At 35.8% G+C, this 18665-nt stretch overlaps 1 protein-coding gene and 1 long non-coding RNA gene across 2 annotated transcripts in view; one reads left to right on the top strand and one right to left on the bottom strand.

Moving 5' to 3' along the window:
* LOC106882773 (uncharacterized) overlaps nt 1–4554 on the bottom strand; it is a 42991-nt gene extending 38437 nt beyond the window's left edge. Inside the window, exon 1 of the mRNA XM_014933557.3 lies at nt 4167–4554. Within this exon, the coding sequence (XP_014789043.1) occupies nt 4167–4430 (264 nt within the window). The 5' untranslated portion in view covers nt 4431–4554. The remainder of the gene's footprint in view (nt 1–4166) is intronic.
* LOC149136474 (uncharacterized) lies at nt 4555–17739 on the top strand. Its single transcript, XR_016240980.1, has 2 exons — nt 4555–4905; nt 17232–17739. It is a non-coding gene; the product is annotated as an uncharacterized LOC149136474 (long non-coding RNA).
* Nucleotides 17740–18665: the final 926 nt, after the last annotated feature.

Raw genomic sequence — 18665 nt, 5'->3', positions numbered from 1 at the left:
TCTACCTTCCTACTTATTAGGATTTTGGTTTTAGCTAGGTTGACTCTAAGGCCCTTCAATTCTAGACCTTGCTTCCACACCTGAAACTTCTCCTCTAGTTCTGATAGTGACTCCGCAATTAGGGCAAGGTCATCAGCATAGAGGAGCTCCCAGAGGCAACCTGTCTTGAACTCCTCTGTGATTGCCTGGAGGACTATGATAAATAAGAGGGGGTTGAGGACGGAACCTTGGTGGACCCCTACCTCTACCCGGAATTCATTGCTGTACTCATTTCCAACCCTCACCTTACTGGCAGCATCTCTGTACATGGCTCGCACAGCTCTCACTAACCATTCTTCTATCCCAAGTTTCCTGATTGACCACGAGATAAGGGATCGGGGGACCCTGTCAAAGGCTTTCTCCATGTCAACGAAAGCCAGGTACAGAGGTTTATCCTTAGCTAGGTATTTCTCCTGCAGCTGTCTCACTAGAAATAAGGCATCAGTAGTGCTTTTACCTGGCACGAACCCAAACTGCATCTCATCTAAATTGATTCGCTCCCTAATTAGTTGGGCTATGACCCTCTCTGTAACTTTCATAACCTGATCTAACAGCTTGATGCCTCTGTAATTATTTGTATCTAAAGCGTCACCTTTACCTTTGTAGCAGTTGACTATGATGCTGCTACACCAGTCATTGGGTATGACTCCTTCGTGTATCACCTGGTTCGTAACACGGGTGACTAGGCTATAGCCAACACTGCCAGATATTTTGAGCATCTCTGCAGTGATTCTTGATGGGCCGGGGGCTTTCCCGGTCTTCATACTCTTAATTGCTTTATCTACCCTGGTACTATCAACTTGGATAGCTGGTCCCTCTATTATTAAAATATATCAATATATATTGAAGTGAAACAATTAACCATTGAAATATACTTGAACTCCGTAATGTGTTTAATATTTGTGCCAATTATTAAATAATAAATACCAATACAGCAAGTAAAACATGACTCATGAGTATTTCATAGATATATAAGATTAAACCAGTCTGGTGCAGCCCCTCAGCTTACTAGCTCTGGTCAAACTATCCAACTCATGCCAGCATGGACAATGGACATTAAATGACAACAATGGTGATGATGATGATGATGATGATGATGATGATGATGATGATGACAATGATGATGGTGATGATTTCAAATTTTGGCTCAAGGCCAGCAAGTTGAGGGGAGGGGCTTAGTTGCCAGTGCTCAACTGATACTATAATATTTTATCGACCCCGAAAGGATGAAAGGTAAAATTGACCTTGGCAGAATTTGAACTCAGAAAAGAAAGAAAGAGAAAATGTCATCCTTATGTTCTGAGTGCTAAAGGTTCTACCAGCTCATCACCTAAATAACAACAACAACGATGATGATGATAATAATAATAATAATAATAATAATAATAATAATAATAATAAGAACAACAACAAAGACAACAATAATATCAACAACTACAACAACAACAGCAGCAACAGCAATAATAATGCTTTCTTTATTTACTGCTAACGGTTAACAAAAAACTTTGGAGATGGTACAGGGCAATACAATGTGGGGTTACATAAAAAAAAGAGTGTAAATGATAAATAATGGTAACAAACTTTTACAATAAAAGATTCCCCAAAAGTGTTAAATTTCCTAGGACTGTTTGTAAAACCCCACAAAACCATGGGCACCCTGACCACTAGGGCAAGTTCCTGCTCCACACTGTCTTCCTTCAATCTACAAGTGCATTCTTAGAGTAGGCCCATTCATGTGGACCATTGGTGCCACATTCACTCATCTTTCGATAAAATTGCTGAGAAGCAGCACTTCTCTCTCCATCCTCACCTTCTTTTCAAGTGAAACTTGAAAAGGTTGAGGGCTTGGTCAAAGAGGAAAGTTTCTGTCTTCAACCCTTTCAATCCGGTCCACCAAATAACCTCTTTTGTTAATGACACCAAACAAATAAACTCTGCCTGCCATTCCTGCCAAAGGAAAGTAGCAGGATGATCTTCACAATGGACTCAGCCAATAGCCGGATTCGTCCTACACCTGACAGCAGGTGTTCAACATAAACCCACAAGTTAGCAATGCTCAGGCACTAGATGAGAGTGTGCAGAACAGTTTTGTTACTCTGTGCACAGCTTCAGTACACCTGACTGATGACACTTCCATGCCTGTACAGTTTATTCTGAACTGACAATACTCCTCCTAGTAGCACTGCGAGGCCAGGGATTTCTGGAAATTATTATTCCCCCTGGCCTGAAAGCCCTCTGGAACAGACCAGCAAGTTGATTCTCTCTCACTAATGCTCAGAGTCTTCCCAAGAACACTGTCACACTTACCTACCACTAACTCTCTAGAGAATACCAAAGTACAACCTCCACTGATCACATTGCCCAACTGACAGACAACTGTGAGCACTTTATGACACTCTAGGTACTTGGTGCTCTGTTGTGGTCTGTGCTTAATCCAGGACTGCAGCTCAGTCAAAGAAATGAGCCCTGGAAGAGTAAGTCTTACAAACAGTGACCACACCTGATTACTATCAAGGAAATATTAGAGATGTCTGCACATCAGTAGCCATGACATCCCTTGTCCTCCAGTCAGTGGGTGTTGACAATGAATAAAGCACCTGACCAGTGGAAAATGTCCCTTCCACAAAAAGTGGAAGAGTATGTGCTCTAGTTTGGTCAGGCATAAACTGGAGCAAGGCACACTAGCCAGGTGGTTATATATGACAGAAGCAGTGTATGCATTTGTCCCCCCTGCCTGACCTTTAAGAGGCAGCTTTCTCTCAGCTCATTTCTTGGAGAGATAAATCAAAAGAATTTGGAATCTCAAAGCAACATTATCAATTGTTATTGGGGCACTTGAAATGATATAAAAAAAAATCAAATATGTAGACTAAATTCCTGGCAACCCCAAAATAAGTGAATTATAAAAGATCATACTCATTGATACTGCACATATTTTACATAAATTCTCTCTAGGTAAATGCAATCTTACACAGTCAGTTTTATTATTAATTTTATAAAGAGAGTTTTTCTTGTATAAGACACAGACAATTTTTTTCAGTTGCATGGTGCCTCTCCAGTCTGCATCTTTTGATGCCAAAAAAGCCTCTTTCTTTGGTTGAGACTTGGGTGCAGCTTGTGTGAATTAAAGCAGGGAACCACTCGAATATTCCGGAAGGTGCTTGAAAAATAAGAGGTGTTACTTTAGTTCACTGGTAGTGAAAAGCTGACACCGTAGTACATCCCCAGCGTTAGAAGCTTTACAAAGGTAATAAAAATAATAATAACATTATTTTGTCTTGGTATAAAAGATGGGCTACAGCAAATATTCTGCTCAATACCACAGATTTGCTTGTCAGTTGTTTGATCCTAATCAGTTGAGCATGTCCCTTAGTGGCTGACGATATGTGCATCTCTGATCACAAGTAGAAGTAGTGAGGGGGCATCATAGCCATGTGTTGATTGGAATTCTTTGCGGTTTGGATAATTCACCTCTGGAAACATGGGTGTTTCATTCAACATCCTTAAACAACCCTTATTCAGGGACCTTTTGAGCAGGATGGGCTACTCAACCTCAAGAAAATTCTAATTTGGCCCCACTTGCAAGGTCATGCACTGCTAATCTTGATATGAGATCATCATGTCATGCATATATGATTGTGTGCCTGGTGCACCTTTATCAGATAGGTAGTCCTGATAGGTATACTGGGCTTCATATATTTTACCCCAGTGTCACTTTGATGGCATGCACTGCTCTCTCACCCAATAATAATAATAATAATAATAATAATAATAATAATAATAATAATAACAATAATAATAACACTATGTACAAAACCAAATATATGGCACCCTAGGCATAACACCAACATGAACTTCTAAGTTGTTGTTTCTTGAGATCTCTGGGTGAGACTTGGAGCCAAATTGTACAAATGTAAAGCAAAAGTCAAACATAGAATAATAAAAATGATAATAATAACAATGTCTATTATTGTCTCTAGGGTAATATAAGGGGACAGATGAAAATAATATAGGACAACAAAGAATAACCTTTGAAGTTGATTAATACTACTATCACCACTGCGACTGTCATCAGTAGCAGCACAACAAAATAAACAATGACAATATGAAAAGAAATATTAACTCACTGCTTGAGTTATATTCTGTTGCTGTATTTCCACAGATCTACTTGTATTTTCTGCAATGTTGTTATTGTGATTCATGATTACTTCATACACTGGTTGTACTTTATCCTGGATTTTCAGTTGCTGGAGCCTATCTGAAAGGTTTATAACATACCATTGCAAATAGCCTAGCCATGCTAGCAGCACGATTAAACTTACAAAGAAATATCTGTGGTTATCTGAAGCATTGTTGCTATATATTGCTTGTATATGCTTCTTTAACAACATTTTGCTGGGATGATTTCACCTGGATCCCATTTGGAATGAAATTAAAATAAAAAGAAATGCAAATATAAATAAACCAGTTAAGTAGTAGTCAAAGTACAACCAGGAACCTCGAGAAACTATTGTCCAATCAGAGTTTTACTTTTACAAGTAGCTGAACTATTCATCCTTGACCTGATTGTATTTCTTGGAAGATACAAAGGTATTCATAGAAATGTAAAATAGACTGTACACAAATACACACACAGATACACACACAGACATGCATAAGAGACACAGATGCACACACATTGGTGTGTGTAATTATATATATATTTATACATATATGCACAAATACATACATGCATACGTTCATATACACATATGCGCACATAATAGATATATGTGTGTGTGTGCTCAGATTTATTTACACACTCTTACATATGAATTTTTATTTGGGTTTAATATTCTGATGCAGCTAGAAGACCACAACGTACTCGTAAGTTATACTTTTGGGATGGTTTCTATGGCCAGATTCCTTTCCTAATACCACTCACTTTACAGTGTGTTGCATGTTATCATGGTACTAATACTAAAGAAGTTGCTGTGGCTCAGCTCCACATCTTTGCTTGCTCAATAACCCACTTTGTAAAATGATCTGTGTGGATTTATAGTGGCACCATCTTTAGTGCTGTTGCCTTATACCTATAAGATTAGAGTGCCCTCATCACTCTAATGTATTCATTTACTTAAGGCTATGAAACTGAGGAGGCAAATAGGAAAGACAGCAATGACAAAAGAACCACTGGAAGCAGGGGCGAGCTGAGCCGTCAGGGGCCCACACTTTACATGTTAACTCTACTAAAGCACACATTCAAAGGGGCTCAGTAAACAGTTATGCCCGAGGGCCCTTAATACTCTCAGTCTACCCCTGACTGGAAGCATGATATAGTGAGGAGGAAAGAGAGTCACTGTCATCCTTAGTTATATGAATAGCATAATATGGTGGTGGAGGCACATGGCTTAGTGGTTATAGCGTTGGACTCATGATTGTAAGACTGTGGGTTTGATTCCTGGACCGGGTGATGCATTATGTTCTTGAGCAAAACTCTTTGTTTCACATTGCTTCAGTCCATTCAGCTGGCAAAATCTGAGTAATCCTGTGACAAACCATTCTCATCCACTTGGGGAATTTATATGCCATTGAAACTGGGAAACCGGTTCTTATGAGTTGGCATGACTTGAGAACTTTTTACTCTAATATGGTGAGAGACAAAAGAAGAATGAGATGAGTGATAAAAGTATAATTAATGGAGAGATAAGTGGTATGAAGGATGGATGAGTGATACCATTTTAGAGAGATGAGAGGCTTCAAAGACGCAGAAAACATAGGCTTGATAATATACATACACACACACACTAATGCATACACACACGCATGCACACACACACACACATACACACACACATACAGACACACATGCATGTATGTATATTTTATGGTTATACATGTATGTACATTATTGGTCACTGTATGTGTGTTGTGTATATGCCAGTTTGCTGTGAGGCAGCATCCAGGGAAAAATCTCTACATGACACCAATTGTTAAAGAGCATTGTATGTCATAGACCAAGCAAAACAACTCACCTCAAAGGTGAACAAGGATGATAGATATCAATATATCACTATCATTTCAGCTCTTCAGTATTGTGTACTCAAAATGAAATGAATTGCTGGTCTGTGACATATATGCAAATAGTGTAAAGTCTATTGGGTGATGTGTTGGGGAATAGCACAAGTGAAAAAAAATTAAACACACTATTTGCATAAATGTCTCTGAACAGTGATTTATTTCATTTTGAGGTGAGTTGAGTATCCGATACTGAAGAGTTAAAATAAGAGCTAAATATCAGCATCTATCATTCTTGTTCACCTTCAGAATGAAGTGCCTTGCCTAATCTGAGACACTCAATGTTCTTTAACACTCAGCATTGTGTAGAGATTTTGCTCAGGATGTTGTCCTGCAGCAAAGTGGCATATAAATGAAACACATGCACTATAAATGTTTAACTGATAATGTGTACATTATTAGAGCCGCTTTTAATTTGAAATATCACCATCATCATTTAGCGTCTGTGTTCCATGCTAGCATGGGTGGAATGGCACCACAAGAGCCAGCCAGGCCAAAGCCTGAACCAGACTTCTGTGACTGTTTTGGTGGGATTTTTACAGCTGGATGCCCTTCCTAACACCAACCACTCAGCAGAGTGGACTGGATGCTTTTAAGTGGCACTTGCACTGACAGGGTCACCAAAAACTTGCAAGACATAAAAAAAACCTTTTGAGAGGGGAGGAGGCATTGGAGGAGGTGATGATGAATAGGTTATAGTGAGACAGATACTGATGTCTTGTTTTAGAGGAAGTACAAGGTTACTCAGCTGGACAGAGAAAGATCAGGAATGAAGACAGAAATAGGTGTGCTACTGCAAAGAAAATATATGGTTGCCCAACCTGTAGGAAGGGCAGGAGAAAAAGAGAGAGAGTGGGAGACTGCAGTATGGAGATGGTGGCAAAAAGCTGGACGTACTCACAAAGAATGAGGATCAGAGTATAAATGAGATGGTTGAGTAAAGGAAGAGAGAGATATAGATAGTGGCAAGTGCCAGGGCATACCCTTGAAGTTCAAATGCCATAATATAAGTGACTGGATACTGTGAAGAGAGTGCGATTAAAGAGTGTGAGTAAGTGGCAAAAGACGTGGGTACATATAGAGTTGGAGAGACTACTGGATAGCAATGATACAGCTGAACAGAGGTGTGAGGAAAGGATTGGGGAGTGAGAGCTAAGCATAGTGAATGAAGAGGAAATGCAAGAAAGAGAAGAGATTGGTTTGGTTTGTTGGGATAGGGTGAGGTAAAAGTTTTCTTGTTACATGTGCATAGAACACCCAGGTCGGGGGCTAGCAGATGACAATTATATATATATATATATATAGTTTTAGAGAAAAGAACCAAAGTTCATGAACTCATCCATGGAAATCCACAGTCACATATAGAAAAATTAATAAGTAAATGCACGATAAATAAGTATAATATAATACAAAGTAAAAATCATAAAATAATGATAATAAAACGACTACACATGTTTCATAACCAAGTTTTCAAATAAAAAATAAAATATATTCAAATCGATTAAATCGATCGAAATCAATTCTATTCAAAAATATAGCTAATCTTCAGGTCAAAATACAACAATAATAATAATCAAAAGAATGTATATATCAACCAACAATAAATAACAAATGAATGTATATAAAAATACTTATATTAAGATAGAAAAATGTTAAACAATATTAATAAAAAGAAATTTCATACTGATCATATCAAAAATTATAAATGTGCCATAATTAACTTTACGTTTATTATAATATAAACTAACAGAAATATTATATGCAAATCTTATCTTAACGAATCTTGCATTTAAAATACAATTTAAACGAAATTTTAGGTTAAACTAAAATTATAAGCGTAAAATAAATAACTTTAATTTTAATATAAACTAACAAAAAATTAATTTATATAAATTAATTTATATAAAAGCAATTATATCACCATTAAATAAAGGAAAAAAACATTTAACAAAATTATTGAAAAGAAATACAAAATTTATCTAATTGAATCTTTAGTTTAAACAAAATTATAAATGTTGTACTATTAACTTAACCTTAATTAGAATATTAACTAATGATCAAAGAAATTATAGAAAAAAAATTACTTATTTATCCCATAAATCAAGAAGAAATATTAAACAATATTATTGGAAAAAATGCAACCCTAATCTAATCGAAGTTTTGGTTTAAACTAAAATGATAAACTTAATACTATTAACTTAGTGTTAAATAAGGTATCGGCTAACATTAAATATCAATTGAATTAATATAAAAATACATATTTTTCCAAGCAATGATAGAAAATCATTTAACAAAATTAATTAAAAACAATACTTATCTCAACGATAAATTTTCGACGTTAAACTCAGAACTAAGCGTTTATTAGAAAGATGTCGTGTGAAGATATTGCGTAAAGAAAAAGAATAGAATAAAGAGATATAAAAACATCAATGGAAGTTTTATTTATAAAATCATGAATGAAAAATTAAACTTTATGTAACTTAAATCATAATAAAACAATTAACTATATTGTAAACATTTTATTGAATGTTAAAATCTAAGTAATTATAGATTCTAAAGAATAAGACTAAGAAACATAACTTAAATAATATATATGAAATAAGCTAAAATACTATAACTAAATTAATCAATTAAAATATTTATATTATTCATTTTATAAAAATCATAGTGTCATTAAAATATTAAATCCTTAAACTCACCCAAAAATATTAACGTACCAATAAATACACAATTAATAAATATAAATTATAACTACTACATTTAGTAAAGAAGGAATAGTATATACATACACACACATACACACACACACTCATATATATGCATACTTACACATACAGACTAATATACACACACACATATATATAAACATACATATACATATATATATATATATATATACACATACATACACACACACACACTCTCTCACACACACACACACACACACATATATATATATATATACATACATATATATATATATATATATATATATATATATATATATATATATATGTGTGTGTGTATAGATATAAATATATATAGACATAGTTAGCTAAACTTATATAAATAAAGTAATTTATTTCTACATTTAATTTTTCGTTCATCAAAAGAATTAATCAAAGTATTATAATTATTTAATAATATCTCCTTAAATTCATTAGTACACAACTTACAAAAATTATTACCTATACGATAGGATTTCACCTTACAAATTATCTCCCATTGGAAAATGTACTTAATATTTTTAGATTTAAGTTCCCAAATATATTTACTAAGGCCAGTAGAATTAATGAAATTTCTATTCTTAAAGGAGTGCATATGTTGAGCCACCCGTAATTTAATTTTATTAGAAGGCGATCCTATATAAATCTTATTTAAATTATTATCATTATGTTTATTCCCGTCCATTAAAGTAACTATGCATTTATACACATCCTTCAAATTGCATTTATTATTAAATTTATGTTTAGTCTTATCTCTACATGTACAATTAATTATATCCTGGTCCACATTATTATTATTATTAGAATAAGTATTTAATTTATATTTATAATACTTATTTAACTTAAATCTATTAAAAGAAGAGATAATGTTACCAACATTATTAGTAGTAGAATAACTTACACCAAAATTATTAGTAGAAAAGATATTATAATATTTTTTATTATCTCTAAAGAATATATCAATAACTTTTAAAATTTCTTTAATAATGTTTGTTTTAACTTGAACGCTGTATAGAATGATTAGCCAAAGTTTGTTCTTATTATAGATATTATTGTATTTATTATTTATATTATTAAATTTATTATTATCATTAAAAGAATTAAATCTAAATCTATTATTGTCTCCATTACAATTATGTTTATGTAATTTATTATCATAATACCTGTTATTCTAACCATAATTACCTAAATAGACATTATCATAATTATAATGGTTATGTTTATTAAATAGATCATTAATATTATAATCATTACTAATAAAATTATAATTATACTTCGGATTATTAAAAAAATTAATAACATTAGTATATCCCACCTCGCGAAGGGCTTTATTGTAATAAGGTGCATGTTTTTCAAAGATCTCTAAATTGGATAAAAGTAATGATATTCTCTTACCTATAGTAAATTTTAACGATTTTTTAATTGAGGGTCGCTGATTACTTTTCGCATGAATGTATGTAATATTTTCATTAATCTTATGGTAAGGTTGGGTATTACCTGTAGATAAGTTAAAATTAGCATCTAAATAATTTATATTATAGTTCTCATTATAAATAGTATTTACACAAACACACACACACACACACACATATATATATATATATATATACACACATATATATATATGCATACACATACACACACACACACAGACACACATATATATATATATAAATATATATATCATCATCATCATCATCATCATCGTTTAACGTCCGCTTTCCATGCTAGCATGGGTTGGACGATTTGACTGAGGACTGGTGAAACCGGATGGCAACACCAGGCTCCAGTCTGATTTGGCAGAGTTTCTACAGCTGGATGCCCTTCCTAACGCCAACCACTCAGAGAGTGTAGTGGGTGCTTTTACGTGTCACCCGCACGAAAACGGCCACGCTCGAAATGGTGTCTTTTATGTGCCACCCGCACAAGCCAGTCCAGGGGCACTGGCAACGATCTCGCTCGAAAATCCTACAGGAGCCAGTCAGGCGGTACTGGCAACGGCCACGCTCAAAATGGTGCATCTCATGTGCCACCCGCACAAGAACCAGTCCAGGGGCACTGGCAACGATCTTACTTGGCTTGCCGGGTCTTCTCACGCACAGCCCATTTCCAAAGGTCTCGGTCCGTAGTCATCGCCTCGGTGAGGCCCAATGTACGAAGGTCTTGCCTCACCACCTCAGCCCAGGTCTTCCTGGGCCTACCTCTTCCACGGGTTCCCTCAACTGTTAGGGTGTGGCACTTTTTCACGCAGCTATCCTCCTCCATTCTCACCACATGTCCATACCAGCGCAATCGTCTCTCTTGCACGCCACAACTGATGCTTCTAATGTTCAGCTTTTCTCTCAAGATACTTACACTCTGACGGGTATTCACATTGACATTACACATCCAACGGAGCATATGTATATATATATATATATATATATATATATATATATATATATATATATATATACGTACACACACACATACACATATATATATCTGTCCTACCCATGAATGCATGGAAGATGGATGTTAAACGATGATGATGCACCACTGGGGACCTTCTCTGCCAATTTCTCTTCATGATATTCCCACCACCCATCATCTCTCTCTTACTGCAGTATTATACTGATGTAATTAAATATGAGTGGAATGGTTACTTCACCAGATATCTATTCTCCATTCTTAATCATAGCACTTATGTACCGTACTACCCAGAACCTTTTCACCTGATCCATATTCTTCTTCCTTAATACTGTCCTCTGTCCTCATAGCCTATTTTTACATTGATTGCTGTCTTGAGCTGCCAAATTATATCCTCTTCCCTTCCATATATTTCTCTCTCTCACTTTTCATTTACTACAGTTACCACCACACTCTTTCTACCATGTGATGGGGAAATAAACTTCTTATGCCACAGCCATGTTTTGTCAGCATGCTGGGCAGAATGTTTAGCAGCTAATCTTTCAGCTTTTTACATTCTGAGTTCAAATTCTGTTGAGGTTGACTTCATTTCATCCTTTCGGGGGTCACTAAATTAAATATCAACAGAGCACTGGAGGTCTATATAATTGATTAGCCTCTTCTCCCATAATTTTAGGCCTTTTGCCTTAGTAAATATGATTATTATTATTATTGTTGTTCTGTTGCTCTTCACCCCTCTTTTATCACTGTCAGTTATCTCCTTTCCCTTACTACCGCAGCAACCATGTGTATCATTGGTCACCCAACAACCCTACATAATCTACAGTTGTCCCCTACTCTTCCCCTTTCCTTACCTTTCTAACTTATCATCCCTCAACACTTGTTCATAATATTCTCTCCCTCACTTGTTCTTCTTTATATCCTCCCTTTCCTAACTCAAACCAGTTCTCACTCTGCCATACATGCTTACAACCTCAACTTACCTACCACACACTTCTTGTTCTCCTGCACCCACTCACTTCCACTATTTTTATCTCTTTTGAGCTCCACCCATTTTTCTGTTATGTGAGTAGACATGCAGCATTTTTACAGCAAAAACTTGTTTTAGCTCTTTCTCTCACACTCTAACCCTTGATCCTCTAGCATAAATCCACCTTCCCACTACTTTAGCCCCATTCAGTTAAAGAGGCTCTTAGCCTTACAGGCTGCATGGTCATCTCACTAGTACTGGTGCTATGAAAAATGAACCCAATAAATGTTGTAAAGTGATTGGCATCAGAAGGGCATTCAGCCATAGAAGCCTTGCCAAAATAGACATTGGAACATTATACAGTCTTTGGATCCATTGGGCCCTGTAACACTGTTAAACTCATGCCAGCATGAAACACAGACATTAAATGATGATGATGACCATCTCTCTATATATATTGCAAAAGCCCTCATTACAGCTCACTGTAATGACAATTCTTTCATTTACATTTACATCATCATCATCATCATCATCATCATTGTTTAACATCCGTCTTCCATGCTGGCATGTACTGGACGGTTTGACAGGAGCTGGTTAGGCAGGAGACTGTATTGGACTTCTGTGTCTATTTTAGTATGGTTTTTGCAGCTAGATGCCCTTCCTAACACCAACCACCCAGCAGAGTGGACCCAACTATCCAGCATTTAATATTTCCATTTGTCATTCACTCTCTCTCCATCTGTTGTTCCAGACATCTCTACCAGGGTGATCATGTGCAAAACCACACAATAAATTATTTTATGTGATTGACATATATAAGTATGTCATTATGTCTGTCTGTATGTATGTTTGTTCATTTGTTCATTCTGTTTTAGTGGAGATATCTATAAATTAGTGAAATGGGGATTCTTTTCTAAAATATTGTCTGTAAAATAAAACTATTTGCTCTGTAGCTATATTTAACTTCAGATTTCTGATCACTTTGATCTTTAATTCAAGAATCTTCCTATAATATTCATCATCATTTAATCTCTGCTTTCCATGCTGGCATTGGTGTGTGTGTGTATATATATATATATATATATATATATATATGTGGAGGCGCAACAACAACAATATATATATATATATATAGGTAAGTGGTAGGTTTGCCTCGATCATGACATAATATACAAAATGACTCATTACATAACCTAAACCTCCACACTGACTCATTTCACAAGCTCCACATAATAAAACAACGGCTATCTAGTCCAACGAAAATGCTTTTTCTTGTATTTGTTGCTCCATTCTCCAAGTAAATATATATATATATATATATATATATATATATATATATATGTCTTAATATATAAATCTGAAATTGTGTGTTTGTGTGAAGCCTTTTTGAATGTTTATAGAAATCCACATTTTTCACTTTTTCGTAAAAAATTTTACATCAATGGAATTTTCTCGATGTGAACTTTCCAGTGCAGTAATTAGATTTTTAAAATTCCGTTTACTTTGTGTGATTTAAGGGAGATTTGGCTGTTGTTTCTAGCAACTTTTATATTTCATCCCTTGTACCTGGAACGCCATTCTTACACACGCGCACAACATAAAAATATAGAGAGTAAGGGTAAAAGAGGGAGAGGGAGAGAGAGAGAGAGAGAGAGAGAGAGAAAGTGATACATACAACGTCATAGATTAAACTTTCATCTCAGTATTCTTTACCTATTTTTCATAACATAGATACATAAAAACACACACAACCACACATACATGACCTGTGACAACAACATACATATTGCACTCAATCTCTATTCATTTCTCCCCCTCTTCCTCTCTCGCTCTCTCAAACGAATACACGTGCATGTAAACACAGTCATTCACATCGTGGTATTTTACAAAACATTGATGGCATAACTACAGAGTTGTATCTCCCAACTTTGGAAGGTCATAACTTTCATAAAAATGAATATTTTTTAATGAAATTTTCTATGCATATATTATTTATTATGTAGATTCCAAATATACAAAAAATTTCGGTGAAAGTGTTTTGGAAAGGGGGTGGGGTACAATATTCGGAAATTCCACTTAAATTCCTCTTAACTTCCAGGAAAATGAATATTTTTCATGAAATTTTGTACAAATGTACCTTGATGTATGTACATTTCAACCATGTAGGAATTTTGAAGGAAACAACTGCAGGTTATTTTTGAGAAGTGTTCCCCACTCGGTGGTGTTTCGGAGCAAGTCGTCCATATTTGTTTCATTTTTCTCTATTATGTGCTTATGTGCATCCTTAGATTTCTAATGAAGTAATAGGCAGTGAAGAGAAGCAGTCATAAGAAAACTTTTAACTACCTCTATTCCTTTCTCTCCCCCTCTCTACCTCTTCCTCTCTCGCTCTCTCAAAAACATACACGTGCAAGTACACAATCATTCAGTAAAATATAACTCATGTTCGTCAATGTTTTGTAAATTTACCACGATTTTCACTAGGGTGTTAGGCTTAGGGTTTTAGGGTCAGGGTTAGGGTTTAGGATTAATGTTACGGTTACGGTTTTTAGGGTTAGGGTTAGGGTTAGGGTTTAGGGTTAGTGTTAGGGTTAGTGTTAGGATTAGGGTTGGGTAATCGTGCGGGTGTTAATCTGAAAAATTACAGATATGTGAAAAGTACCGACACTGCCATCAATTATAACTTTTGTTGTTCTGTTTAATATATACATAGATTATGCCTCCAAAGAAGAGAGTTTGCTGGGGAAAGACAGCAACCGGTTTAAAATGACAGCAACAGACTGCAGTAATGCACCACATTCCAGAAGCTATTTTGAACATAATGCAAAATGGTGCATCAACATCTTCTGCCCAATTTGATAGAATTCTGGCAAAACTGTGTAGCAACAGATCGCCAGCAATTGCTTCATCAGAAATTGCCGTCCTAGCTCCTGTTAAAAGCGATTACCCTGCTATGTATAATCAGGGCAGCGCAAAAAGTTGATTTGCACAAGCATTTCTATAGCCAATTACACGGATGAAATTTACGTATGCTTAATAATTTTACGCAAAACAGCCTTCAGACTTTCCCTATTAATTTCATCGTCTTTTGAATTATGAACATATTTACATCATAAGGGTTTTTTCGTTGTAAGGCTTTCTTTTTTTAGTTGATTTTCAACTAGCAAGACTTATCGTAGATGGCATAATAAGTCACACCCGGACAAGGTCGGGTTATACTGCTAGTATAGGATAAATTCTTTATCCTATACTAGCAGTATAGCGTGAAAAAAACCTCATAATGAAAAAATAACGAAAAATTTCGTAATGAAAAGATTCATCATTTCCTCATAAATATGATTAATTATATATAAAGGGCATTAACTGCGTAGTAATGCCTCACGCTTCGAGGGACTAAATAAGTCAAAAACTACCAAAAAATATAAGCAACATATTTACTGAAGCTAGATATTTAAGGCTGATTTATGGGATTACCTTAGATTTCATGTCCATAAAGAGCTTGGCTTTATGGCATATCATCAGATCCCAAAACCTGTTGGCTAAAGGCCTTTCTAGAAAGTGGCCTCTCTAGAATATGGAATGAGGAGGAAAGGACCCCGTTACTTAATGTCAACAAAGGGGATTGTCTCCCCTTGGCTTTCGATTGCTGATATCAACAAAAGGGTTGTGTCCCTTTGGCTATCGATTGCTGGTGACTCTATTATCCTGTAGATTCTAATAGGCTAGCAGGAATTTCCTGAAATGTAAGCATGGTCTGAATACCTCCATTCTGGAGTTCAGGATGTTCCCTGGGTCAAGGGAGTCTTTTAAGAGCCTCACCCATTCCACTATGCATAATTTACAGCAATTGGTCCTGCTGATATAGGGGCGTGGATTTTCTAGGATTTTCCATAATATTATGTATGGAATCTTGTCTATTAGCTGCCATACATGGTTGGCTAATGACATGATGAATCTCCTTTTCTGTATCCTAAAGGAGGATCTGTGGTTGGAGAGGTGTTGTTTGAATGAATTCCTGGAACAGCTGATGTATCTATGTGGTCAGGTGTTGGTGGTGGTGTGTCTTTTGGTGTCGGCATTGCTGCAGCCGCTGTTGCTGGAGTTGGCACTGTTGTTGCAATATATATGCATGTGTGCATATATGCATGTGTGCGTGTTTGTGTGTAAAAGAAGTATTAGTTGAGTAGAGACATTTAGATGTAGAACATATTACTTGGTTTACACATGAACGATCATAGGAGTAGATGACCCTCATGTTCTTATGTCATTATTCTGGCCAGTCTTAGAGCTTATTAGGTTCTATATGTTATTGGTTTGTTATTTTGATGAACACTTTTCATTATTGTTTTGCCAGCTTCTGGAGGCGACTCATTTGGTGTTCGCTGCTCAACTGGGCCTGGCACAGTTGATTCTTTACAGTTTGGTTCATAAGATTGATGTTCTGTTCTTCATTTGAACTGACTGTCAGCTGCCTTTGATAGATGAATGTGATTTTGATTTCTTCTGTATTTCTTTCTAGTGTGATACCATCAAGAAAAATTATCACTACGATAATTTATCTCTTGTACTTATTCCTGACACACCTTGTAATTGTTTAGAGTGGCACAGATTGGCAAAATGATTTTGCTTATGGTATTTTGTGCATGTTTTCTATGGACATGGCATTGTTTATGCAGATGTATCCTTCCACATTTACCACCTGAATTGATAAGTCATTTCTAGGGCTTTTATTTTTATTTTTGGTTGGCATGCCTTTAAATTTCCTTAAGTTGTTTTTCCTCATCTGCTCATGCTTGTAATGCTTTTAACCTGTGTAACATTAATTTTGATTACTGCATTCAACAATAGCTTTTTTTTTTTTTAAACATAACTTCATGTCCTGAAGCAGTATCTCTCAAAAATCTTTGTTTTGTATTCCACATACGATTTTATCTCTGATTAAATGTCCTGTAAATTTCTGAACTCAGTCTTTAACCTTCAGCTTAATGTCAGTTAAATTTTTCTAATAGTTACTAATTTCTACTTTGTAGTGTGATGGAGGAAAAAGACACCAGAACAAGAAGCAAAAGGGAGAAAGGAATACAGAGACCTTACCTGTCGACCGTGGCGGGATGAGCGATCACTGACCAGATCAAAACACGACCTTTAATGCACGCCGTCTCTGCTTGAACTGCTCACACATGCTCGGTGTCATGCATGCGCCTGTCCCTCTTCCGCTGGCTCCTGCAGTCTTCACTTCTGTCTGCCTCATCTGCAATCCTCTCCATCAACACCACATAGCTCATCACAGCCCATAATACCACAAACACCACATACTTAAAAAAATACATAGCAGACGTATATGATGTTTTTCCTAGTATGACAGTACTCTCAGAACTTTGCTTTGACAGTGATAATTTTGTCTTTATTGTCTGAGTTTTCAAATTCAAAAGAATTGAATACTGTTGTATTTGAGGACCTGTGATGTAGAGATTTTTCTGTAACTCCTGCAGCAAGTGAATAAATAAAATTAAAGGAGAGAATATATACTCATGTTTATGATTGTGCCAGGTTTCTTTTGTGGTGAGAGGTTATTTGATTTTGACACCATATTATACTGTTTTGTAGTGATATATGTAATTAGATAAAATAAGAGGAGACTTCACATGTATTTCAGGGCCATTAGAGCAAAGAAACAGGCCTAAAAGAGTGTTGGTAGCAAGGAACTATATCAGGTAGCAAGAAAGGAAACTAGGAGGCAGGTATACCCAGCCAGGTGTGAAGCAGAAAGGAAGAAGTTTGCCAATGTTCTGCAACGTGTGGATCAGTGGCCTGAAGTGTTTTGGTTCGCAAGATAGTGTGTCAGGGAAAATTGTGATGTTGCTGGAGAGAAGTGAGTTTGCATAGATGATGGTTCGCTTGTAGTTAGTGACTTTGCAAAGAAAAAGGCTTGGAAGTGCCACTGGGAAAATGTTGAGAACTCATGGGAAAAGGAGAGTCTTCATAATGTGGATCCAGCTATTTGAATAGACAGTAGCTTGGTAGATAAAGCCATAAAGAATATGAAGATAGGGAAAGCCCTTGACTCATCAGAAATCACTGCTGAGATGCTTAAAATATCTGGTAGTGTGGGTTATGGTCTAGTCAAAAAGGCAAAGGTGATGTCTTAGACAAAAATAATTACAGAAGTATCAAATTGTTGGATCAAGTGATGAAAGTTGCAGAAACAGCCATAACCCAACTAATTAGGAAAAGAGTTAGTCTAGATGAGATGCAGTTTGGGTTTGTGCTAGGGAGAATCACCAATGATGCTACATTCCTGGTAACACAGCTACAGGAGAAGCGCCTAGCCAAAAGTAGACCTTGGTATTTGGCTTTTGTTGACATGGAAAAAAAGCCTTTAACAGGATCCCCCTCTCCCTTATCTGGTGGTCATTGCGAAAACTAGGGATAGAGGAATGGCTGGTAAGAGCTGTACAAGCCAT

Source organism: Octopus bimaculoides, chromosome 3 (genome assembly GCF_046866305.1).
Source record: "Octopus bimaculoides isolate indiv1 chromosome 3, ASM4686630v1, whole genome shotgun sequence".
In the NCBI taxonomy this organism is placed as follows: domain Eukaryota; kingdom Metazoa; phylum Mollusca; class Cephalopoda; order Octopoda; family Octopodidae; genus Octopus; species Octopus bimaculoides.
Note: the sequence above shows the minus strand (reverse complement) of the source record. Positions and strands in the feature narration are given on the sequence as shown.